Source organism: Phaethon aethereus, assembly GCF_964289735.1.
Source record: "Phaethon aethereus genome assembly, chromosome: 1".
Classification (NCBI taxonomy): Eukaryota; Metazoa; Chordata; class Aves; order Phaethontiformes; family Phaethontidae; genus Phaethon; species Phaethon aethereus.
Genome location: NC_138575.1, coordinates 195,863,060 through 195,882,924, shown reverse-complemented (window position 1 = coordinate 195,882,924; position 19,865 = coordinate 195,863,060). Strand labels below are relative to the sequence as shown.

Below are 19,865 nucleotides of genomic sequence, written 5' to 3'. Positions count from 1 at the left end.
GAAATCCTACCACTTACCTTTCCTTTGTATTGTTAGTTACTGCTGCTTTAGTTCATGGTCTCTATGACAACTGTTTAAATTGGGATGGGCAACTGTCATCTGGAGTATTACTGAAAGAAAAGTGTTAGTGAGCACACAGTTCCATAGATAGAGCATTTCAATATAATCCAATTTTAATTGAGCTCCAGAGACTTTGATGTGCTGCTGAAGGTTGGGAGAGAGCTATTCCAGGGAGAAATTAAAGCAGCCCAGCAAGGCTTCACTACTCCAGACTGTCACCATTTTAAATAAGCATTAGCATCAGACTTAACCTTCCCCTATGAAACATCTCACTTTTTTTTTCCCCCCAGCTTTTTGCTGCTTTTTTTTTTTTCGCAATATGTGTAAAAGGCAAAGACACTTTCATCTTTTTATATACATTTCTATATTCCCTTGATTGAGTTTGAAAAGCATGTACTGGACCTGAGACGCATCTGACACTGTCTATTGGACCTTGCGTTGCAGTTCATGGAAAGAAATAGAAGCGGAGTGAGGATTAGTTTACAACAGTCAAATGGCATGTGTTGGATTTTCTCTCTAAGACTGCTCTAAAAGTAACTCGTCGTTGTGCTAAAAAGTTGAGTGGGGGCTTATTTTAGCTTGGTTTCATCATTAGTTTCCTTTAAAGCAAATTAAGAAGAGCAAATATTTCCTTGTAGACTCTCTTACTAAAATAACTAGGTTCTTTCTATACCTATGTGTCCACTGGCTGTTTTTTTTTGTTTGTTTTGTGCATAATAGCCAAAAATAGTCATATAACAATTACGATAACGATTAGCAGTCTTATCTCTATTTTTGCACAATGAGGACATTTGAAGGTGACTGTAAACTTCTGAACTGTTGAATGAAGATGTCATTGTTTCATTTAATTAAACTATATGATCCTTTTGTACCATGTTATCTTCCTCTCACAAAAGTGCATACATTCAAAAAAACTTCTAAAATGAAAGAATTTACCATAGCAATAAAGTAAAACTGAGGATCACTGTTATTTTCCAATATTTCAATGTACATTGGACAGCATTGCATGTTAGAGAGCTAAGACACATGATTAATTTTCCTGGCTTTTAATTTTCCCTTTTTATTTTCTTTTTTTTTCTTTATGCCTGACTTTCTTGGCTTTCAATGAAAGAAAAGCAAATTTGCAAGATGCTGATCTCTCTTTCTGGATGCTCAGTACTCTCAGCTTCTACTCCAAACTGTAGGAGTTGGGATATTCAGCTGCAAAGAAAAGATGCATCTTGCAAAACTGAGTCTATCAGATATAGACTATTACATAGGATGCTTGTATTCTTTAGAAGGAATGTGATATGCATAAAATCTGGACTTAATGCCAATAGAAATGGAACCAATCACAGTGCAGGCAGTAATCTGCCTATACAGGTTCATAGGGTTTATTGTCTACTAAAGTAATTAGCCTGTTATCCACATAGAAGAAAGTTAAGAATCTAGATTAATAGCAGAATTTGAATAGTTGGCTGTTGTAATCTATTACAAAAAGTGGAAATATCAAATCTCTTTGTAAAGCTTGAGGTAAATTCAATTTTATTAATTTTTTTTTAATTAAGCCAATGTTAAGAATAAATTAATTTAGGTTATATGAGGGAACCCTCTTTGACTGGGATTGACACAGTTTTTCATAGTCTCATAGCACCCAGAATTCCATAAAATCTAAATACTTTCTGTGGTGGAGCAGCTTGTAGTGGACAAAAACAGAGGCACATTCACACAAAGTATCTTCACGTGCTGACAGGTATTGCAGTAATTTCATACTGGGAACCTAGAGTTCACCACAGGAAAGCCTGTGAATATGCCCAAATTTATGACCTGGAGATTTGCATTCCAGTTGGCTAGAAATCCAAAGAGGAGGGAACTGTATATTAAATGTGCTATAGCACTTTTCCCCTTGCTATGGCAGATATCAGAAATCTATATGTGTGCCCCAGAATCCATTTTCAGTAGACAGCTGAGTAGACTCTCTATGTTCCTCTTAGTTTTCATGAGAATTTTTTTGTACAGGATTAGACCCTCAAAAGGTTGTACTTACATTGTTCAAATTAAACAAGCTGATAGTTAACTGTATGAAAGTACACACATAATATACAGAATGCACATACTAAAAATACTGTGTAGATGTGGCTCCAGTTATTGAAATAAATATAAAAAACATTTATGGTGTTTCTATATGCAGTTTACATTTGATACATGTTAATTTCTGCAGTTTTTATACTTTGTGTGGATTTATATTTCAGTGCTTACTGATAAAGCATCTGATAAAAAATGTTACTTAAAGCAAGTAGAGAATGCATAAACACTCTTTCTGTAATATTAGAACAAAATTAGTGTAATGGAATGCAAACTAATTAAATGATTATTTAGTTACAACAGGCAGTTTGCACATTGCTATGGTTTCTTTGCACAGACTTGGTAATGTGAGATAATGTTGCGTATATAATAATAAAAAGTATAGGAGAATTTTGGTTGCTATTGGAGCTGTGGAATTGATTTTTCCCAGAGCTATAATTCCTTGTCTTCTCCAGCAGTGTGAAAGAAACTCATCTTAAGCTCATCTTAAATGGGTTAATAAAGAATCAGTTAGTATGGCAATATATGAGGAAGATGAAGATATTTTGATGTATGTTCACTGTAATTCACAGGCCGTGTAATTGCTCTTTGGGGTCATTGGAAGTTGACATAATGTAGAGTAGCCCTGAATCTGCTCTAAATTCCAACACCAAGCAAACTGACTTCCAGCAGTCACTAGTGCTCCAGACCCAACACTTCTAGTCACAGCTGAGTGTGTGACAGCTGTAAAATTTTGAATTTCTTGAGGATTATGCCAGTCAGTTACAAATTGTAATACAGTTTGAGGAGTGTGAGGATGTTGTAGATGTGTATCTATCATTTTATAAATCTATGTATTTCTTTTTGCTTATAAAAATAAATTTTAAATTTATTGCTGAGATTCAGAAGTAGAAATTACTCCAATAATATTCCCAAATGTTGGGATGAATGAAACAGCTTTTGTATATGAAGTTAACAACAAAATATTACTGGTTTATCAATCTTATATTGGAAGGGATAGTAGGAACAGAAACTTAAAAAAATTAAGCTCCCTCATAGAAAAAATGTTGTCTTCTAATTACTTTTATAGATCTTAGGTCGTATGCATTCTACACTGAATAAATCAAATGTGAAACTGTTAAAATTCAAGACACTTGCACATATCTTCAGTATGACATTGAGAACACATCTATAAAAAGAGGGACATAAACCTATCTTTCTACCTGTTGTTTGATAGGAAATGGGTAACACTTAATAAAACTCAATTTTTACACTTTTCTTAAGACCAATTATAGTGTCTTCAGTTATTATAATGTTAAGGATTTGCATCCTGGTTCATTTGAGTCTTTAGACATTTTTTATTGCATTGCACTTTTGAATGAATCTATTGGTGTGCAAGTTCTGAAAAAAAAAGACCCTGAGGATTTCATGATGTCTTTGTTCTTGGGAAAGAACACATCACATACTTGTGGGTACCATACGTCCTTTTTTCCTCAGACTTTTCCTGGGTTTTTTGCTTTTGCTGAGTCCTAAACTTGATGGAGTCACTTCTCCTCAGCGCAAGAGAAAAGCTAATACACGAGGATGAAGTAAGCACCAGAAGACACAATTTTAGAACATAGAAGAACATGAATTTCTTCTAGTCCTTTCCAGCACACTCACCTGGAAACCAGGCAGTCTTGTTTCACTTCTTTCCTATATTTGAAAGGAGCAGGTTGTCTTGTATGTTGGCAAATTATGACCAGTGAGCAGCGCTTGCTTTGCAATCCCTGCAGAAACATGGCAGGAGTCAGGGAACTTCTCTTTCTATTCTTTATTTGGTTGTATCTGTGTAGGTGTTTGCCACTCCCTATCCTTGGGGCAGCACACAGCTGAGGCAACCGATGCAGCTCACTCATGCACTGTCCATCCTGGACCAGTGAGGTGCACACACCCAGCTGGGAGCTGCTCATTGAGAGCGCAGCAATGAGGTGGGGCAGCCTACAGTGTTGGAGAAGGGTGTCATTTGGGTTCAGCCCAGAGGAAAGGGACCTGGGGGTGCTGGTTGACAGCCGGCTGAACATGAGCTGGCAGTGTGCCCAGGCGGCCAAGAAGGCCAACAGCGTCCTGGCCTGTATCAGAAATAGTGTGGCCAGCAGGAGTAGGGAAGTGATCGTGCCCCTGTACTCAGCACTGGTGAGGCCGCACCTTGAATCCTGTGTTCAGTTTTGGGCCCCTCACTACAAGAAGGATGTTGAGGTGCTGGAGCGTGTCCAGAGAAGGGCAACGAAGGTGGTGAGGAGTGTGGAGCACAAGTCTTCTGAGGATCGGCTGAGGGAACTGGGGTTGTTCAGTCTGGAGAAGAGGAGGCTGAGAGGAGACCTTATCGCTCTCTACAGCTACCTGAAAGGGGGTTGTGGCGATGAGGGTGTTGGTCTCTTCTCCCAAGTAACTAGTGATAGGACAAGAGGAAATGGCCTCAAGTTGTGCCAGGGGAGGTTTAGATTGGATATTAGGAAAAATTTCTTCACTGAGAGAGTGGTCAGGCATTGGAACAGGCTGCCCAGGGAGGTGGTGGAGTCGCCATCTCTGGAAGTGTTCAAAAAACGTGTGGATGTGGCACTTCAGGACATGGTTTAGGGGACATAGTGGTGCTGGACTAATGGTTGGACTTGATCTTAAAGGTCCTTTCCAACCTAGTGATTCTGTGATTCTGTGATTCTGTGATGTACCTTTGAGATAGAAGGGGAAGTGCATCTGAGTGCCTATCTCAAATTCTCGCTTTAGGCAACACCGGACTTGTTTGTTGTCATGCTGGTGTTTGAATCTAGTCCCGCAACTTTTTTTCAGCTAGACCTCTCACAAATTCTGTCAAATGACCAATAAAACTGCATTTTTCAGTCAAGTAACTATTTAATGAACAAATGTCCAGCTTTGGTTTCAAATTACAAGCATTTATCAACACTGTCTTCTTTCTGCATTTGTGAATTTTACAAGTCTTTTCTTTCCATTGCTTTACTTCTGCTAAGGAGGTCCAGAATGAGGCAATTGACGGAGAAACAAGCTCTCCATTTTTAATCCTGAAAAAAAATTTCTGTGTTTTTGCTCTGATCATATCAATTTTATGCCTTTTTTTTGGCTTGTCCACTCAACTGAAAAAGTAATTTGTGCAGTTCTAATTGAAAAAAATTGATTGCATTTCACTGAATGTGGTGCTGGGGCAGAATTCCTCAGAGCAGTTTGAGTGTAAGTACTGAGATCATCACCAGCCCGTTTAATCCAAATCTCTAAGCACAAGATGTAGAGTGAGATTTAATCTAATATCTAAGCACAAGATGTAGAGTGAGAACGGAAACGGCAGTTCTGTTAAGATTTCTCACTAGATTTGAGTCTGACATCCCATTGTTGCCAAAGTCAACACAAAATCATCTGAAACCTTGTGGAGCAACAGGCACAATCTACTTCAGTCCTGTTGCTAGCTAGAACTAATTGATCTTCTCTACTTTGGATTTTGCCACAATATTTTTTTTGTCAACCTCTGTGTTTTGAGTTGGGCTGTATGCTAGTAAGGCTTTCTATATGGCACTAGAATATATTTGTCTTCTGCTTCTCCACATGTGCTGTTGCCCCCACCGGCACCATCAGCTTTATTCCTACTTTTAGAATCCTCAAATCAGCTGAAACTTCTGCTTAAAACAGTAACTGCTGGAATCTAGTTTGGAAGTATAGCCTTAAAAAGGCCTCTGCCTACCTTTTCTAAGGTGGTAGTGTCTAAATCTGCTACCTCTTCCTGATGCTATTCTTCCCAGGAATTTCGGCCCATTGCTGACATTTCAGGAGTTACCTAAATTGACAGTCTGTTTGCAAGTTGCGTAGAAAGGAAACCACGCAATGGCGCACAGATGTGTAACGCCCATAAAATGAATGATAAAAATAATTATTATTCAGAATTCTGTTTTCACAAAGGTAGTATTTTCCCATGTCAGTAGCACTTATCCTTGTATTTAAAACTATGCATTGGTGTTTCACAAAAGCAGAGTTAGAAATAATGCAGTTAGAATATGTAAAATATTCTCTCTGGATTATTTTGATCCAGATGTTAACATTTAGCAACAGTGTTTCCATATCTAGGAGCAGGGGTTTTTTTTACTCTAATAACCTTACTGCGGCTGCTTCTCAAGAAATCCCCATGCCCTTACCATTACTTTCCTCAAACACAAAATCATAACATGCAAAACCATTTTACCAATTAAAAGAGGAAAATGGCCTGAAAATGGGCCAACTTCAAATAATGTTTCAGATGACTGAAAATGAATGTGGGAATAAGAGTGTCAGTTACTGTCAGCTGAGTGGGCATTGTTTTAATGGACACTGAAGCGGTATGCTGACCAGAGAAATCAAATTTAGAAAAGGTTGGGGTGAACAAAACCTCATGTTTCAAGAAAAGGGGCCTCTTGAAAGCTTAAAAAAACATTGGAAGTAGAAGTATAAGCTGAGAAAATTTGGCAAGGAAGTAAAACCTAAAACCACAAAAATAATATCTGCATTTTTTAGATCCCTGAAGAGGAGGAGAAAAATGAAGCTGGAGTGCCAATATTTATTTATAAAAAAAGTTCCAAAAAAGATTTTAAAACTGATGTGGATGGAGAAGTTATAGTGGCACATAATACTCAGCTCATCCTGCAGAGCATAGTATCACAAGAGCTACTTGGAGGAAAGCTTTTAAGGCTTACAAACAAACAAACATTTTACACAGAAGTGTGTTATAAGGAAGGGGAAAAGAGACCTTAATGTAAAGAGAAATTGAGAACGTTTTACTAGATCAAAATGTGCAAAGGATAAATGATAACATGATATTTTGGTGAGATTTTAGAAGTGCTCATTCTTATGTGACTATGGGAACTGAAGCAGAGAGGATGTTCTTAAAGTGGCTTAAAAGTATACCAAAAAAGAAAATAGTAAGAAGTCAATGAAACACTAGGATATTAAATTAATTTGACTTGTTCTTCCTGTGTATTTACATTCTCAGTTTCCCATTTCAGAAAAGCAAAATGCAAAGTATTTCATTATTTGAACTTAACCTGATTTTGAAATTTCTTAATAAATGTTTTCTTTATACATTTACATATCTTGATGTGATATATCCCTTGTTACATTGTTTGCATATTTTAAAATTTTATGCTAAACCTGAAAGTTTATCATATTCAATATTTCATCAGACATTTTGAAATTATATAATGCTTACTCAATGTGGTATTTCATAAACTCTAAGAGTCTGGTTCCATGCCATTAATGTCTGTCATTTCAATCTGTATTTAGAATACATGAAACAATCATGCAGGCTGCCACGTACTTGTACCGAGCTCCGTGTTGTACTGGAGAAGAAAGTTTGCTGTATGTGCACAGGAACCATTTTTTTTTAGCCTATGAAGATCTGCATTCAGAATGTCACATTTTCCTTAAAGCAAATGGCGATGCTAGCAAATGCTTGAAAAAGGGAAATCCAAATCCCTGACAGGAGAAAATGATTTTCAGTAATCATCTTTGTGTGTTTCTAATCTCTGAAAGCATACAATGATGCTAAACTATTTCATGAATACCTATTGTGTACCTGGGTCAGGTGCATAAGCACACTTCTGTAGCTGGCTCTGGACAGCTCTCTGATTAAATATCTGTTCACTGTGATTTGTTTTGTGAAGTACTCCATGGTCTATTGGCAGAAATCTTCTTCTAAGTGCTGAGGTTGCAAATTTGGAAGCATCCCATAAGACACTCCTCTAGGGAATATACCAGATAACCATTTCATAACAGCCTGGTAACCACAAAATTCATGGAATCTAATATGAAATCAACTGCTGCTTTGTGACTCAAGCATTCTATTGCTTGCTATTTCAAATAAAACTCTGAAGGGTAGTAGCTTTTCCCACAATGATAATTTCTTTTTTCTTCCCTTCCTTGGCATGTTTGATTTTTTTTTTCTTTCCTACCTATATTCATATGCACACAAAAAAGAGGTGACCACAAATTCAGATTTTAGCTTTTTCATTATGGACCTCTTAGGTCACTGTATACAGAAAGCAGGAGATACAGTTTCCACCAGACAATAGGGATGCAAAAGACCAAAGCAGAACATTTTGCATAGTTCATACTCGTCACAACTCTGTCTGATTGTTTTTCAGGAGGGTAGTGTCAGACCAAAAAAAATCTATTTTTTTTAATTTTACAACAGGATTTCATTGTAAAAAATACTTTCTCAACCTTAGGGAATATTAAATATTCATTTGATAAGGATGGATGAGGGAGCTTCAGAGAGTTTCTCTTCTCTCCGTGGCAACCGCATTCACAGAAAAGTCTGTCATAAGAAACTATATGCAAGCTCCTGACCTGGAAATATGGAACACCAAGGCTATTTTACTTTTGTTCGTTCTGATAATGCAGGTGTAGGTATGACAGTGCAACTGAAATGAACCGAGATTTCATCTTCCTGTCTTTTGTTCAAGGTTGGGACACATAAGATAGATTTATAGTTGACTTTTGCAGGTAATCTGTCTTCCAAAAGTTAGTGATGGTGAATGATGAATGAAATACAAACAAAAATCCTATTCAAACTAAAGGACCACTGTGTATGGGGATGACAAGGGCTTATTTTGTACTGGAAGAAACACAACTCTGCAAGCTTAGTTAAAAAAAGACAAAAGCCATACAGTATATAATCAATGCATAAATAAAATAGTTGTAGCTATAATTCCATTGTTGAGGAAGACGTGCTGAGTTTGGTGAAAATTGCAGGACTGGACACATAATTCAGAACACTTAAAACACTGCAAAATAGAGACATGTGAAAAAATTATTAGAGTTATTGGACTACTGGAGGGGCATATCGTGAATATACAATACAGTGCTTTTAAGCATATGTCTCCAAACCTTTGAATCAAATAAAAAGATGCTTTGGGTTGGGCTACCAGGATGCAAAAGCATCCCACTAGACCTTAATCAGTCAAGACAAATCTGTTCAAACACAGAGCGAATACTTTTTGAAATGTAAAAGATTAATGTTGAAGAAGTAGGAGGGGTAAACTTAGAATGAGGAAGAAAGATAAATTCATAGAAGTTTCTTGCATCTCTAGAGGAAGAAGAAAATGAAGTACCACATGGCAAAGAGAATACCCTGTGTTGCTGGGTGACAGAGCCATCTAACAGATGGGTAGGATTTTGATGTCTAAACTAATGGAATGCCAGAGCTCTTTTCTTTAATGTTCTAACTAAAATAGTGGTATCCAGGTTAAAGGTAGTAGTAGCTACAGTTAAGCACTGGATAAAACTGTCTTTATAAAATGAAAAAGTATCTTCAGTACCAAAATTACAGTATTCTTAGAAGCCCTTCTGGTCATATAACAAGAAAGAATCCTTCATTGATGTCAGTAATTCGGGTTCATGAAAGGCAGGTCCTGCTTGACCAACCTGATCTCCTTCTATGACCAGGTGACCCGCCTAGTGGATGAGGGAAAGGCTGTGGATGTTGTCTACCTGGACTTTAGTAAAGCCTTTGACAGCGTCTGCCACAGCATTCTCCTAGAGGAATTTGTGGCTCATGGCTTAGACAAGTGTACTCTTCGCCGAGTAAAGAACTGGCGGGATGGCCAAGCTCAGAGAGTCATGGTGAATGGTATTAAATCCAGCTGGTGGCCCATCACAAGCGGTGTTCCCCAGGGCTCGGTTCTGGGCCTGGTCTTGTTCAATATCTTTATTGATGACCTGGATGAGGAGATCGAGTGCTCCCTCAGTAAGGCTGTAGACGACACCAAATTGGGCAGGAGTGTTGATGTGCTGGAGGGTAGGAGGGCTCTGCAGAGGGATCTGGACAGGCTGGATCGATGGGCTGAGATCAGCTGTATGAGGTTTAATAAGGCCAAGTGCCGGGTCCCGCACATCGGTCACAACAACCCCATGCAACGTTACAGGCTTGGGGAGGAGTGGCTGGAGAGCTGCCCGGCGGAAAAGGACCTGGGGGTGCTGGTTGACAGCCGGCTGAACATGAGCCGGCAGTGTGCCCAGGTGGCCAAGAAAGCCCACAGCATCCTGGCCTGTATCAGGAATAGTGTGGCCAGCAGGAGTAGGGAAGTGCTTGGCACTGGTGAGGCTGTACATCAAACACTGTGTTCAGTTTTGGGCCCCTCACTACAAGAAGGACTCTGAGGTGCTGGAGCATGTCCAGGGAAGGGCAACAAAGCTGGTGAGGGGTCTGGAGCACAAGTCTTCTGAGGAGCAGCTGAGGGATCTGGGGTTGTTCAGTTGTTCACTCTGGAGAAGAGGAGGCTGAGGGGAGACCTTATTGCTCTCTACAACTACCTGAAAGGGGGTTGTGGCAAGGTGAGTGTTGGTCTCTTCTCCCAAGTAATTAATGATAAGACGAGAGGAAATGGCCTCAAGTTGCACCAGGGGAGGTTTAGACTCGATATTAGGAAAAATTTCTTTACGGAGAGAGTGGTCAAGCTTTGGAAGAGGCTGCCCAGGGAGGTGGTGGCGTTGCCATCACTCGAAGTGTTCAAAAAATGTGTGGACGTGGCATTTCAGGATGTGGTTTAGGGGGCTTGGTGGTGTTGGGTTAATGGTTGGACTTGATAATCATTAAGGTCCAACCTTAATGATTCTGTGATTCTGTAATTTCTGCTGTAAACTGTAGATACCTAATAAGGGAAGGTTTAATGCATCTCTTGAAAAGTGTTAGATAATTGTTATGGAGGATGACAAAAATGGGTAGTATATCTTGGACAGGAAAACAATACAACAGAAATACTGAAATAATTGAGGTGATTTGATATTGACATGATAATCTGATATTTGTAGGAGTAATAAACATTTAAGAAGAGTGTAATTGAGGACAGCAATTGAATTATAGACTCCTTCCTTTCCTCTGATTTCCTATCCTTTCTACTGCTTTACTGGAGTGCTATGTTAAGTCGTTCATTTCACAGTGGGGTGAATGTATCTCTGTGAAGTTACAGTTGCTTTATACTTGAGTAAGAAGAGGAGGAAGAAAAAGGCAACTAGTGTATAGTCGGTATACAATGTGCTTTTAGTGTTGATCTGTAATAACTAAACTGTGGTATATATCAAAACATTGTAAATGTGCTACTGTGAATCATCTAAAATGTTAATACATAGGTTATGGTCAGTATTAAACATTGTTCTTTAGAAAAAAATAGGACAACTGGAAACATTTTGGAACAAAAAGTGAATTCCTTAAGCATGGTGTTTTGTCAAGGAACTAATTCTTTGGGAAATCTGCTGGCTGCTGTAGATCTGGTTACAGCTATATACATTTCAAACTCTGGGAGACTGTTCTCATCTTTTAGCTTTAAAGAGTGTTTTCCTCCATATTTCCTCTCTGTATCTTAAGAACCTGTGTCTTTACAAAATTATGTATCGGATAGCAGCAGAATACATTCAAAGGAGGGTGCTGAAATCTTCACAGTCATTGTTCTTAACCATCTGAATGTCACATACACGATACCAGCTGTAGCCTAGCATCTGATCTCAATGAAAGACTGAAGGAAAATTTCGTATATTTAGCTTATCAAAGAGAAAGCTAAGCAGTAACTGGATCACAGTCTGTAATTACCGACACAAGGAAAAGTTATCTGATGCTAGAAGACTCTCTAATCTCAGAAACAAAGGTGTCACAAGATCTAGTGGCTAGAAACTGAAGTCGAGTTCAAATTAAAAATAAGGTGCAGATTTTTAACCATCGCAAGAATTTAGCATATGAGGTAGTAATTCCACAGCTGGCCTGTGGCTGAATTCAGGGAGCATATAGTCTCTTTTGAGTGTCTGGGGGACCTCCAAAGAAATCAAGCCCTTTCCCTTCTTCAAGGCTGTGTTTAGTTAGTGTGGAGAGCTGAGGTGAACGAAACAGTGCCATCAGCCACAGTTTTGTCTGTAACTTCTTCTCATGTAGACAATACAGGGGGCTCAGTGTGTTCCTCTGTCCAGTTTCCATCAAGGACAGAACTAACATCTGAAAGCTCTTCAGTGTGCTGAAGCACATTTGTATTGTTGTTGTTACCATCATCTCTGAAATACACTCATGAGAAAAACGTTACAGAGAACAAATTAACAAAAATCCGTGGAGCTCTTTTAACACCAAGTGTACAAACTTAAATTAGCTTTTTCATATATGAAGAGATGTTACTAACTTGAAGCTACATCAGTGAAAAAACTGAAGGAATACAATTTCCGTTACCTCAAGCATGAAGGATCGTTGACAGCAGCAACATATGGTCTCCCTAACATTTCCCTATTCAGAAATGGGTTGGGGGAGGTCATGACTAAGAAAGCGAAGACCTCAGCTGAGTGAGTAAAGCACTGCAAGCTGGTATACAGACAGTTTCTGTGTGCCTAATGGAGGACAGAGAAATTCAGTCTCTTCAGTCTGAAACCTTCTGTTTCCATTTCCTTTTAGTGAAGGTGTTCGTTGCGTTTCTTTGTTTCACTGAGGCTGCAACTCTTAGTAACTGCAGCCCAGAGGAAGGCATAGTCTACAGAGCCTGGTAATGCAGCTGGGTGTAGTGAGGGGATGGTCCCCATCCCAAATGACTGACTCCTTGTAGGATAAAGTGTCAGGGTCTCAGCTGTGGGCAAAGCCCACCTGAGCAGAGGTGGAAGGCTGAAGGCAGCCTTCTATCTGATGAACGGGATTGGAAAAGGGTTGTTCTACAATGCATAATACTGCCGGAATGATAATTCACAGATGAGATAAGTTAATAAAGCTGATAACAAATTAAATTGTGTCTTATTTGTCTGTTTTCCTGAACATCCAGAACAGAGAAAGAAGAGTGAAAAAGATTATTTAGGTATTAATATCTAGTCTTAGACATTAGTCTATTAATCTAAGTCTATCAATTGAGAAACTGAAAAATTAGAAAAGCAATGCTAGTTTTTAACTGTTTTATTTTAAATATTTTCCCATTAATTTTAAAATGCAAAAATACAAATTGTTAAATTTTGTTCATGGTTTGGGATATTAGCTGTACTTAACTTTAGAAAAATTACTGTATCGACATACTGTTCTGGCTGGAATGGAGGGAGTTCTAATTTATGACCCTGAAATGGATGTGAATAGCAAGTTATATTATTTTGGTTGAACTTTGTACAAGACAGGTCCATTACCCTGTGCTTGCTTGCCTGTAGAGTTTGGGGTTTTTTTGAGGAAAATAAGTTGACGTAACTCATGAGAAATAGATCTTAGGGGTGTCAGGTTACAGTACTTACTGATATTCTTCTAACTGCTATACTTCTCTGCATTTTTAAAAAATATTTAAGCTCATGTTTTAATTCACGGTTTTTAAGTGTTAAAGAGATATGATTAACTTAACTGTGCTTCATTGATGGGTAAAATTTACTATGTTCTTATGCAATATTTTAATGAAAAACTCCTGCTAATAACTATCACCTTGACTTTCTTCAAAGGTCCTTGCTTATACAGAAGGTCTTCATGGAAAATGGATGTTCAGTGAGATTCGAGCTGTTTTTTCAAGACGTTATCTTCTCCAGAACACAGCCTTGGAGGTGTTTATGGCAAACAGAAGTATGTCTTTGTTTATTTTGTTGCATAAAAATGTGCTAGTAGTTATTTTCTGTGTTATTTATCAATCTTAGAATTTAAACTCTGTGCTTCCTTTGATAAAGTGCTTATGTCTGTGTTCAATAATATTTACTCTTGCATGTATCCATTGCATTTCATATTAGAATCAATCACACCAATCAATCTTACTGCTTTCTGTGCAGCAGTGTGATTTACTTATAAAACCAGATCATTGCAATTGGTAAATTCTTCAAATGTTTGATAGGAAATTTGCTTTTTCAATGATCTCACTCCCCTTTTCCATTTTCTGTAAATATTTTAGTGAAATATCTAAAAGGATATTTCTTTTTCTAATTATAAACTAAGTTAAAGTAAAAAGGACCAGATCAATAAATGGATCCACTCAGTTTTCTGTATGTGCTACTCTGAATCAGAGTGGAGTGGTTGGTGAGGTGTGTCAGTAGTCTTTTGCCCTGAGGAGCTCTGATTTCAACTGGAGAGGGAAGGAAACAGTTTCCGGTCCTGTGTGTTTTAATGCACCAGTTAGAAGACCGAATGCCATGCCAACTACTGAACAGCTTCCCAGCCTGATAAGAGGTTATATAGGTTAATGGTAAGCTGCGGTTCCTCTGAAGCATACCTCCCTCAGGTCTTCTGCTAAATGGGAGAGTTAGTGCCAAAACATTAACCAGCTAATGATACACAGGTATGAAGTATGCCAGGAGTCTCTGTTCTAACTTGGATCTCCATGAGGATAAAAGTGGAACTGACTTCTCTTCCCAAATAAAAACCAAAGAGCATTTTAAAGATACCTGCAGATGTAGAAACAGACTTCTACAGATGGCTTACTAGTCCATATTTTCTCTTTTTCATTTAGCTTCTGTTATGTTTAATTTTCCTGACCAAGCAACAGTGAAAAAAGTTGTGTACAGCTTACCACGTGTTGGAGTAGGAACCAGCTATGGTTTGCCACAAGCCAGGTAATTTAATTAAAATATTTTGTGTGTTTTGTGTTTATAATATTATACAAATGATATTTTTAAACGTGAATAAAACATTATTCCTGCCATGAAACCCTCGATTTTCTCTTAAGGTTAGTTTGAGAAACAATACCTTTTAGTTACTATATGGCCTGTTATTATGGAATAGAAGTAAAAGTATTGTAAATTAGATTAATTTTTAAAAAATTAATAACAGGAAATAAGTACCTTTCAGTGAAGAACCAGAAAAAAAGTTATACCTTATCTCTTCAAAGTCCGGTTTTCAGTCCGGTTTTATAAATGTATAGACAAGCATTCATCCTTGCAGTGATTTTTATGCAGGACATGGAATTAAACTTGACTAGGTTTTGCATTTGCTGAATGAAAATTATATCTACATATCTTCTCATTTGCCTTTTATATGAATGTGTGTGGGTTTTACTTCATTGCTTATCAGTATAGTGACTATTTTGCAATTTTAAAATTTCTTCCATTTGTTAGAATAATGCATTATTCTTCTTCTGTTTCCAAAATTAAGGAGGATATATATTTTGGGAAAGACCAATTAAGGTTCAGTTTTAGAGATTTTCACATACTATGGACAAGTGCAGTTTTTGTTATTTCTTCGACATCAGTATCAAATCAGCCTATGGTCAGGAATAAGGCTGGGAATGGTCAGGTCCTATACTATAAAAGTGATGGGTAAGATGATCTTTGTGTGTACTTCACTGAGTTGGGGAGGGGAATTTCCTGCCTCCATTTTTTATTATTTTGTTTAGAAATGTCTGTTCAGACCTAACATTGTTTTTGAGGGTGTATCAGTAGAATTTTGGTGAAAAATGTTTAGGTTCAAGATTAATTTCTGGTCAAAATGAAAGAAGAATAAATAAATATAAGGGAGTAAGGAAATAGCAGGAAACACACAAAATATAGTGCTTTGGGTTCAGATCTCCATTTGGCTTGCCTTGGCCAAAAGCCAATGAACTTAATCATCAGTGTAATGTCTGGGACGTGTCTTTCTCTTTCTTTAAGTCATTTACTACAAACTAAAACTTCATATTGTCCTTGTCTTATCCCAGTGCAGAATGTGGAAACACTCTGAAGTGTCAAAGCATTTGCAGGACTGGAGAACTATTTCGTCCCCAGCTGAACATCATTCCCTGTCATGAGCTCAAGAGTCTCATGATGTCTAAGGCTTGATCTCCTAAATGTGCTGAAGTTCTTAGGCAAACTGCCAAATTTCTCAAGTTTTCACTGAGATCAAGGGGAAGTTGGGGCATTGCTTTGGAAGGTGCATCTTGTTAGTATTTGCATTGCTCTTCCAAATACTCAAATTAGAGGAATTGCTGTCTCTAAGTGGAAAGTAATAGTATTCTTTTCTGAAATAAAAATGGCCACATGTTCTAGAACAAACAAAATGCAAATTTCTCAATCAGAATTTCATATCTACAGTGACAATTTTTACTTTTGAAATTCATATCCTTTGTGCATTATTCAGTGAATAATTGTCTGAAAAAGTTTGTTGATATATAATTATTTAGAAAAGTTTCAGCTTCAATATTATATGCAGTTATTTCCATACCTATTTGATTAAAGTTCAGTTTGAATCGAAAATGGGCTTGCTAGCCTTCAGAATAAATCTGGCATATGGTAGTGAAGTTGTTTTTCTTTCTTGTTTTTGCATAATCGCAGTATGATTTATGCACAATGAAGACCCTGTAATCATGGTTTTTCCTTTTTTTCTGTCTACATACCCTTACTGTCTTCAGTAGGATTGCAGTGGAGTAACTGCAGGAAAATTTGGGTCTATAACTGCTCTGTAGTTAACAATTTGTTGATGTTAGAATATAGTTTCCCTTCCTATGAATATGTTGACTCTGGAATGCTGATTTTTAAAATTATGCTTATTTGTATAACTAACTTCAGAAGAAATTATGCTGAGTAACCAAAGGAGCTGGTACACTGAGTAAAATGTTATCCTTTTTTTATGACCTATTTTCCAGATTAAGCTGTACTTCAAAATATTTTAAGAAAAGCAGATTTTCTGATTGTTTTGCTTGATTTCTTTAGGGTTTTTTTGTAAGTAATATTTCCTCTCTGCTACTACTCTGATAAACATTTAATCTAAAGTTAATTACGTTATAATAAAGAATTGCATTCACGATGGAAACATTCTGAAGGAGTAAATTACTTTTAATGTGGTGCATGGACTTTAAGTGCATTTCTGTTTTCCTGGAGAAATCCTGCGATTAACAAAGACGGAAGGAAATAGAAGGAAAAAGCAGTATTTATGATCTTCTAATGGCACAAAGGATTAGAAGCAGGCGAACTCGTATCTCTTCCCAAGACTGTTACAGACCTGCTGTTCTGAGCAAGTCTCCAGTTTGCCTCTTTGATACCTTTCTCAACAGCCTCTCTAATGCTTTGATTCAACAAAGTGTTCAAGCCTGTGCTTAATGTTACAAAGAAGTAGTTACGTCCTTAAAATTAGTCACATGTTGAGGAGTCCAGGCTGATTTGGTAATCAAATTCATCTGTCTTTGATAAATGCATTTTCACTATTCCTGAAACATATTGCATTGATTGTAGTTTCCTTATGACCTTGCCATATGATAAAACTGGGCAGACAGTACTGTGCCTTTCATTTAACTTTTTTCTACAGCTCCATGTGATTCTACACAGGTAGAGTAATATTTGCATTTTTACAACACTATTAGCAGACCACTTTTTAGTGTTCTAACACCTCAGGTGTAATTTACTGATGCATTTTTATTGAGGGTAACATCACAGCTTAGAAACCAACAGTGAGCTGCCTGATGGTTTTGTAAGCATACAGAGATCAAAGAATTGTTAAAAGAAGCAGTAACATACTTAACTACTAAACATGTGCTAGCACCTTCCACTGAAATTCTGTGGGCTATTAATGCATTAGATAAAACAATGGCTGCAGTTATTAAAGCTAAGAAATACAAATGATGAATTTTTTGCTGAAAGAAAATGTATTTTGGCTGGTATGGTAACAATATTCAACACCATCTCAGCTCTGCCATTTATTCCACATCAGTAACTTGGTGATGGAGATCTCAGTATCTCCATCCAGAGATCCAGATCTCAGTATAGCTGTTGCAGAGGTTGGACTTTGGGAAGGGGGGAGGGGTAGGAAAACTAAGATTTGATGTCATCAAAGCACAAAACCCCTTTTAGAGCTCTGATTAAAAGTGAATATTGATGAGTCTCTTGTCAGAAGCCAGTGACTTTCCCAAGCCTTTTTTTTTCTGAACAGGAAAAACACAACACAAACATCATTCAGGTGTTACATATTTGACAAGATACTTAAAGATTCTTTGTACAAGATTGGACTGTAGTTGACTAAATTAAAAATGATTGTGAAGGGGGTAGGTCATGCTCCACGTACAAGATATATAACATCCCTTCCCTCAACAAAATGCCATGAAGTGTTTTCTAAACATATTTAAAGCATATAAAACTTGAAGAGTTGGATCATCCCCTTGTACATCAGAGTTTTCTGCATTTTCCATCTTGAGTTGGTATTTCATGGCTTTCCAGAAGCAAAGAGGAAGCACATTAATTTTGCATCTTCATATTGGTGATGGCATATAGAAGGATAGAAATGGTTTGATCAAAGTTGGGTGGATTTAGCAAAACACAAAACAGTGGGTCTTCCTGTGTTAACTGAAATAAGCAGGTGTGGAACCAATTTATTGTGCATAATTTTTTCCAGTCTCTGCAGAAATAAATGCGAATCTTTCAAACACCGTAGATATGGAGGAAATAAGGAGCTTCTTTAGTATATTTTAATTTTCTCTAGAGTTTGCTCAAATCAGGCATTCAAATGTGAAGTCCAGCACTAGGCAGTTTATAGGTTTTTGAGGCTCCCTGGGAGATTTTTGGTAAAGTCTAAAAGCAGCTATTAAGCTGTACTGATGCATAAATGTTTTTTTGTCGTGGGAGAAACAGAAAGCCTGTGACAGAAATGCTTTGTAAATTTAATGAACTCTTTAGTATTTTTCTTTTCCATATTTATTAATTTGTATGTAACATTAGTGATAGTTTACTGTAAGATCTGTTACTGTTTACATCTTTGAGAGTTTCACTGTAAAAGTAATAGTTATCCTATAAAGTGCAATATAAAGTATGATTGCATTCAGATAATTCTTTAGAGAAATTGTTCAGAAGAAACATAATAGAAAAAACTTTAAAAACTTTTGTAATGTTGCCTGTGCACTAGTAAAGTTTATTTACCACTGACATCCTAGAGTCTACTGTAAAATAAGGCTAGCTAAGCTGGCAAGACCTTATGTACCGCTGTTTTGGGTAAATAATGCTGGATGAGGGGATCGAGTGCTCCCTCAGTGAGTTTGCAGATGACACCAAGTTGGGTGGGAGTGTTGATGTGCTGGAGGGTAGGAGGGCTCTGCAGAGGGATCTGGACAGGCTGGATCGATGGGCTGAGATCAGCTGTATGAGGTTTAATAAGGCCAAGTGCTGGGTCCTGCACTTGGGTCACAACAACCCCATGCAACGCTACAGGCTTGGGGAGGAGTGGCTGGAGAGCTGCCCGGCGGAAAAGGACCTGGGGGTGCTGGTTGACAGCCGGCTGAACATGAGCCAGCAGTGTGCCCACGTGGCCAAGAAGGCCAACAGCATCCTGGCCTCTCTCAGCAATAATGTGGCCAGCAGGAGTAGGGAAGTGATCGTGCCCCTGTACTCGGCACTGGTGAGGCCGCACCTTGAATACTGTGTTCAGTTTTGGGTCCCTCACTACAAGAAGGATGCTGAGGTGCTGGAGTGTGTCCAAAGAAGAGCAACAAAACTGGTGAGGGGTCTGGAGCACAAGTCTTCTGAGGAGTGGCTGAGGGAACTGGGGCTGTTCAGTCTGGAGAAGAGGAGGCTGAGGGGAGACCTTATTGCTCTCTACAGCTACCTGACAGGGGGTTGTGGCAACGAGGGTGTTCGTCTCTTCTCCCAAGTAATTAATGATAAGATGAGAGGAAATGGCCTCAAGTTGCACCAGGGGAGGTTTAGACTCGATATTAGGAAAAATTTCTTTACGGAGAGAGTGGTTAAGCATTGGAACAGGCTGCTCAGGGAGGTGGTGAAGTCACCATCACTGGAAGTATTCAAAAAATATGTAGACGTGGCACTTCAGGACATGTTTTAGTGGGCTTGGTGGTGTTGGGTTGACAGTTGGACTTGAT

At 38.0% G+C, this 19,865-nt stretch overlaps 1 protein-coding gene across 4 annotated transcripts in view; it reads left to right on the top strand.

Moving 5' to 3' along the window:
* The window catches only part of NBEA (neurobeachin), a gene marked incomplete at its 3' end in the record, with an annotated part of 516,829 nt that overhangs the window by 393,064 nt on the left and 103,900 nt on the right, over positions 1–19,865 (top strand). For all 4 annotated transcript variants that reach the window (XM_082012155.1, XM_082012156.1, XM_082012153.1 and 1 more), the window contains 2 exons: positions 13,552–13,669; positions 14,544–14,646. In XM_082012155.1, the coding sequence (XP_081868281.1) occupies positions 13,552–13,669; positions 14,544–14,646 (221 nt within the window). The remainder of the gene's footprint in view (positions 1–13,551; positions 13,670–14,543; positions 14,647–19,865) is intronic.